General features: G+C 67.6%; 1 protein-coding gene across 1 annotated transcript in view; it reads left to right on the top strand.

Moving 5' to 3' along the window:
• The first annotated feature begins 546 nt into the window (after positions 1–546).
• Positions 547–6,336, top strand: part of TCF7L1 (transcription factor 7 like 1) — an 11,704-nt gene continuing 5,914 nt past the window's right edge. Inside the window, exons 1-7 of the mRNA XM_026076185.1 lie at positions 547–555; positions 3,240–3,323; positions 3,458–3,590; positions 5,145–5,247; positions 5,531–5,614; positions 5,708–5,863; positions 5,939–6,101. Of these exons, the coding sequence (XP_025931970.1) occupies positions 547–555; positions 3,240–3,323; positions 3,458–3,590; positions 5,145–5,247; positions 5,531–5,614; positions 5,708–5,863; positions 5,939–6,101 (732 nt within the window). The remainder of the gene's footprint in view (positions 556–3,239; positions 3,324–3,457; positions 3,591–5,144; positions 5,248–5,530; positions 5,615–5,707; positions 5,864–5,938; positions 6,102–6,336) is intronic.

Raw genomic sequence — 6,336 nt, 5'->3', positions numbered from 1 at the left:
TGCAACGCTGGATGGACAGGCGGCGCCGGGACATGCAACGCTGCAAGGCCATGCAATGTCAGACAGACATGCAACACTTCAAGGACATGCAATGCTGCAAGGACGTGCAACGCCGAGACATGCAATGTTGCATGGACATGCAACGCCAAGGGACATGCAACACTGGAGGAACATGCAATGCTGCAAGGACATGCAACGCCAGGACATGCAATGCCAGGACATGCAACACTGCATGGACATGCAACGCCGGATGGACATGCAACGCCTGGACATGCAATGCCAGGACATGCAACGCTGCATGGACATGCAATGCCGGATGGACATGCAATGCCAGGACATGCAACGCTGCAAGGACATGCAATGCCGGATGGACGTGCAATGCCAGGACGTGCAATGCCGGATGGACATGCAATGCCAGGACGTGCAATGCTGGGACACGTAACATCGGGACACGTGCCGCTAGGACATGCCATGCCGGGACGTGCGATGCCGGGAAGCGCAATACTGGGACACATGACGCTGGGACACGCAATACCGGGATACGTGATGCCGGATGTGTGACACTGGGACATGCAATGCTGGGATGCGCAATGCCCGGATTGCGCACCGATCCTGGCCTCAGGGACTGATCCTGGCCCCGGGAACCGATCCCAGCTCCAGGAACTGATCCTGGCCCTGGGAACTGATCCTGGCCTCGAGGATCAATCCTGGTCCCGGGAACCGATCCCAGCCCTGGGAACTAATCCTGGCCTTGAGGACCGATCCTGGCTTTGGGAACCGATCCCGGCCCCAGGACCAATCCCGGCCCTGGGACTGATCCCCACCCTGGGAACCAATCCTGGCCCTGGGAACCGATCCCGGTTCCAGGCACTGATCCTGGCCCCTGGAACTGATCCTGGCCCCAGGGACTGATCCTGGCTTTGGGACCGATCTCAGCCCCGGGAAACCAATCCCAGCCCTGGGCACCGATCCCGGCCCTGGGAACTGATCCTGGCCTTGAGGACCAATCCCGGCCCTGGGAACTGATCCCAGCCACCAGGGACTGATCCCAGCTTCAGGGACCAATCCCGGCACCCGGGAACCGATCTCAGCCATGGGAAACAATCCCGGCCCCGGGCACTGATCCTGGCCACCAGGAACCAATCCCAGCTCTGGGAAGTGATCCCAGTCCTGGGGACCAATCCTGACTCCAGGGACCAATTCCAACCCCGGAGCGACAGGGCGGCGGGGAGGATTCCCTTGCGGTGCCAGGGGCTGCGGTGGGGAAGGGGTTAAAACTGGGGGGGGGCAGTAAGGAGGAACCAGAACTTGCTCTAATCCCTCTGGAATGCGACCGATTTTCAAGGATTTTTCCGCCGTTGGGATTTTTTTTTCCCCCCTTTTTTTCCCTCCCCTTCCCTTTTTTTTTTAATACCTCCCAGCCGCCGTTCCCGTGCTGGGGGGGGCCACGTTGGGAGCCCCCGGCCGAGCCTGGAGCCGCGGGGGGGGGGGGGTCGTTTTTTCCCGGCTTGCCGGCTCCCCCCCGGCTTTGTATATTCGGAAAAGGTCGTTTTCCGCCCCCCACTCGCCCCTTCCCGGCCTCCCGAAACGGCTCCGAAAGGAGAAGTGGCCTCTTATAGCCGCCGGGCTTCTCCGCTTACAGGGCGCCCGAGAAAGGCGCTTTTGTGACGGGGGCGGCGGGCAGGGGACGGTGGCACCTGGTGTGTCACCCCGTCCTGGCCGTGGGGACGCTGGGGACGCGGCGCCCGGTGCATCGTCCTGTCTGGCCACGGGGACGCGGCACCCGGTGCATCGTCCCATCCCGGCCGCAGGGACACTGGGGACACGGTGCCCAGTGCATCGTCCCATCGTGGCCGCGGGGACGTGGCGCCCGGTGCATCATCCCGTCCCGGCCGCGGGGACGCTGGGGACACGGCACCCGGTGCATTGTCCCATCCCGGCCATGGGAACGCTGGGGATGTGGCACCCGGTGCATTGTCCCATCCCAGCCATGGGGACACTGGGGACGCGGCGCCCGGTGCATCGTCCCATCCCGGCCATGGGGACACTGGGGACGTGGCGCCCGGTGCATCATCCCGTCCGGCCACGGGGACACTGGGGACACGGCGCCCGGTGCATTGTCCCATCCCAGCCATGGGGACACTGGGGACGCGGCGCCCGGTGCATCGTCCCATCCCGGCCATGGGGACACTGGGGACGCGGCGCCCGGTGCATCGTCCCGTCCGGCCACGGGGACACTGGGGACACGGTGCCCGGTGCATCGTCCCGTCCCAGCCATGGGGACGCGGTGCCCGGTGCATCATCCCATCCTGACCGCGGGGACACTGGGGACACGGTGCCCGGTGCATCATCCCGTCCCGGCCATGGGGACACTGGGGACACGGTGCCCGGTGCATCGTCCCATCCCGCGAGGATGATGCCGGAGGGGACATCGGAGACCAGGGGGTGCGGAGGGGGGGGGGATGCAGGAGACTCAGGGAGATGCAGGGGGGATGCTGGAGACATGATGCCGGAGGGGGAGGGACAGAAGGGACTGCAGGAGCTGTGGGGATGCCGGAGGGGCCACCGGAGCCGCAGCGGGGCTGCGGGATGAGATGCCAGCAGGGGCTGGACGCCTCTTCCCGGCCACGGGAGAGTTAACGCCTCCCGGCCCGGCTCCTTTCCAGCTGCTCCGGATCAGGAGCGCTTTGCACCCGGGGAAATTCCTGCACGCAGCTGCGACCCGTCCGGGCCGCATTCCCCAGGCCTGGCATCTCGCGGGACGCGCCGCCGTCTGCCGGGAAATGCCTTCGTCCCCCTCTCTCCTCCTCCTCCTCCTCCTCGCCGCCGTCGCCAGCCCCGGCACAATGCACCTTTCTTTCGGGGAGGAAAGGAGCCGCCCTAACGCCACGGGAATCGCCGCGCCGCCGTGAAAACCAGCCGGGAAATCCGGGCTCCGACGGGAACCTCGGCTCCGGCTGTTTTGCCGACGCGTGCAACGGAGGGGGGGAAAATCCCCGAAAAAGCCCCCCCGCGCACCCGGCGTCGCCGTTTTCCCCCCTCCCGGCCGGGATAGGCGCTCGCGGCGGCCCRAAAGCCGGCGCCGAGCCGCGTTTCCCGCGGGGCGGAAGGGCACCTCGGCCGCACGGGAAGTCGCCCGGCGAGCCAACGGGCGACGGGAGCGTTTTCCCGGCATAGGGGCAAACCGGGGGGGGGTGGGAACCCCCTCTCTGGGCCGCTTTCAACCCCGTCTCCCGCAGTACCTGCAGATGAAGTGGCCGCTGCTGGACGTCCCCGCCGGYGCCACGCTCAAGGACAGCCGGTCGCCTTCGCCCGCCCACTTGGTAAGCGCCTCGGGCCTCGGGTTTTCCCGGCATCCCGCCGTTTTGCAGCCTGGAAGCGGGGATGGGAGAGGGGGGGTATTTTTTTCCGCCTTCCCGGCGCCGTTTCGCCCTGCCACGGGTTCTCTCGCCCGCAGGCCAACAAGGTCCCGGTGGTGCAGCACCCTCATCACGTGCACCCGCTGACGCCGCTCATCACCTACAGCAACGACCGCTTCTCGCCCGGCTCGCCGCCCGCCCACCTCTCCCCCGACATCGATCCCAAGACGGGTGAGCGGCGGCGAAAAGGCGGCTGGGGAAGGGGGTTGGCTCCGCATCCCTCCTCCGCCGTCGCTTTTCGCAGCGCCGGAGCAGGTGGGATGGGGATGTGGGACGTGGGACGGGGGACGTGGTCCTGAGCCCCGTCGYGGCTTGGCTCGGCGGCGAGTCTCGTTTCCCCGCGTCCCCGTCGCGGCGAGGTGGGGGAGCGGGGCGCCGGCGGGATGCTCGGGCTGCCGGCGGGATGCTCCGTGACTGCTGGGGCACTCGGGGACCTCTGGGACACTTGGGGACCGCTGGGATTCTCAGGGACCGGTGGGATGCTTGGGGATTGCTGGGATGCTCAGGGACCTCCGGGATGCTCGGTGACTGGTGGAACACTTGGGACCGCTGGGATGCTTGGGGACTGCCATGATGCTGGTGGACTGCTGGGGTGCTTGGGGACTGCTGGGGCACTCGGGGACCTCTGGGACACTTGGGGACTGCTGGGATGCTCAGGGACCAGTGGGACACTTGGGGACTGCCAGGGTGCTTGGGGACCACTGGGATGCTTGGGGACCGCCGGGATGCTGGGGGACTGCCAGGGCACTTGGGGACCACCGGGATGCTTGGGGACCGCTGGGATGCTCAGTGACTGGTGGGACACTTGGGGACCGCCGGGATGCTCGGGGACTGCTGGGATGCTCGGGGACCAGTGGGATACTCGGGGACTGCCAGGGCACTCGGGGACCACTGGGATGCTTGGGGACCACCAGGATGCTTGGGGACTGCTGGGATGCTCAGTGACTGGTGGGACACTTGGGAACTGCTGGGATGCTCAGCAACCACTGGGATGCGCGGGGACTGCTGGGATGCTTGGGGACCAGTGGGACACTCGGGGACCACTGGGACGCTCGGGGACCAGTGGGATGCTTGGGGACTGCTGGGATGCTCYGGGACCAGTGGGATGCTTGGGGACTGCCAAGGTGCTTGGTGACCAGCAGGATGCTCGGGGACTGCCGGGATGCTTGGGGTCCGCTGGGACGCTTGGGGACTGCTGGGATGCTTGGGGACAGGCAGGGCACTCGGGGACCACTGGGGCATTTAGGGACTGCTGGGATGCTCGGGGACCGGTGGGATGCTTGGGGACCACTGGGATGCTTGGGGACCACCGGATGCTGGGGGACCACTGGGATGATGGGGGACTGCTGAGATGCTCGGGGACCACCAGGACGCTTGGGGACCGCCGGGGCACTCAGTGACCGGGGGGACGCTCAGCAACTGCCGGGATGCTCAGGGACCGCCAGGGCACTTGGGGACCACCGGGATGCTTGGGAACGGGCAGGACACTCGGGGACTGCCGGGGCGCTCGGGGACCACCAGGACACGCGGGGAGTGCCAGGATGCTTGGGGACCGGCGGGATGCTCAGCAACTGGTGGGATGCTGGAGGACCATCAGGATGCTCGGGGACTGCTGGGACGCTTGGGGACCCATGGGATGCTTGGGGACCCCTGGGACACTCGGGGACCGCCGGGACGCTCGGCGACCTCCCACTTAACGCCGCTTCGCCTCCTTTCCTCCCGCAGGCATCCCGCGGCCGCCTCACCCATCCGAGCTGCCTCCCTACTACCCGCTGTCGCCGGGAGCCGTGGGGCAGATCCCGCATCCGCTGGGCTGGCTGGTGCCGCAGTAAGGGCGCTCCGGCTTCTCCCGCTTTTGCCGGGCGGCCGGGCTGGCGTCTCCGCTTTTCCTTCCCCTCCCGCCGCGGTGGCGGCGGCATCAACCCCGTCCACGCTTGGAGGGGGGGCTCCATCCTTGATTTTCCCGTGGCGAGCTGGAGCATCGCTCCACCCCGGCTCGCGTGGCTGGGGATTCGCGGGATCGGGATGTGCCGGGAGGGCGGCTCGGGGATGGGCTTGGACCTTTTTTTYCCCCCCCTTTTCCCGGCTAACGCGGCGGCGGCGTTTCGCAGGCAAGGCCAACCCGTGTACTCCATCCCTCCTGGCGGCTTTCGGCACCCTTACCCTGCCCTCGCCATGAACGCCTCCGTGTCCAGGTGGGTGCCCGCGGGGGATGCTTTTTTCCGGGGGGAACTGGGACACGGGAAGGGGTCGCGGCGGAGCTGACGCCGGCTCCCGCTCCGCCGCAGCCTCATGTCGAGCCGCTTCTCGCCCCACGTGGTGCCACCGCCGGTGCCGCCGCCGAGCCCCGGCCTCCACCCGCCGGGCATCCCGCATCCCGCCATCGTCTCGCCTGTCGTGAAGCAGGAGCCGGCGCAGCCCGGCGCCAACCCCGGCGCCAGCGCGTGAGTCGGGGTAGGGGACGGGGCCACCCCGGCGGCGGCGACGCCGGTCACCCTGACCCCGTCGGCTCCTTGCAGGAAATCGCCGGCGGCGGCGGGGAAGAAGGACGAGGAGAAGAAGCCCCACATCAAGAAGCCCCTCAACGCCTTCATGCTCTACATGAAGGAGATGAGGGCCAAGGTGGTGGCCGAGTGCACGCTGAAGGAGAGCGCCGCCATCAACCAGATCCTGGGCAGGCGGGTAGGGGCATCGCCGGTCTCCTCCCATCCCTTTTTCCGACCCTTTTTTGGCCCCTAAATTGAGCTCCCGGGTGCCTTTATGCTGCTGGGAGCTGCGGGGACTCGGAGGTGGTAGGTGGGTGCTGGGGTCGGCCGGGAGCCCCATGGGTCTGGGTTAGCGTGGCTGGCGTGGCCGTGGGGTTTGCAGCGTGGCCGCGGGGTTTGCAATGTGGCCGCGGGGTTTGCAATGTGGCCGC

Source organism: Apteryx rowi, unplaced genomic scaffold (assembly GCF_003343035.1).
Source record: "Apteryx rowi isolate R43461 unplaced genomic scaffold, aptRow1 scaffold_1103, whole genome shotgun sequence".
NCBI classification, from domain to species: Eukaryota; Metazoa; Chordata; class Aves; order Apterygiformes; family Apterygidae; genus Apteryx; species Apteryx rowi.
The sequence above is the reverse complement of the archived record's forward strand: the minus strand, read 5'-3'. Positions and strand labels throughout refer to the sequence as shown.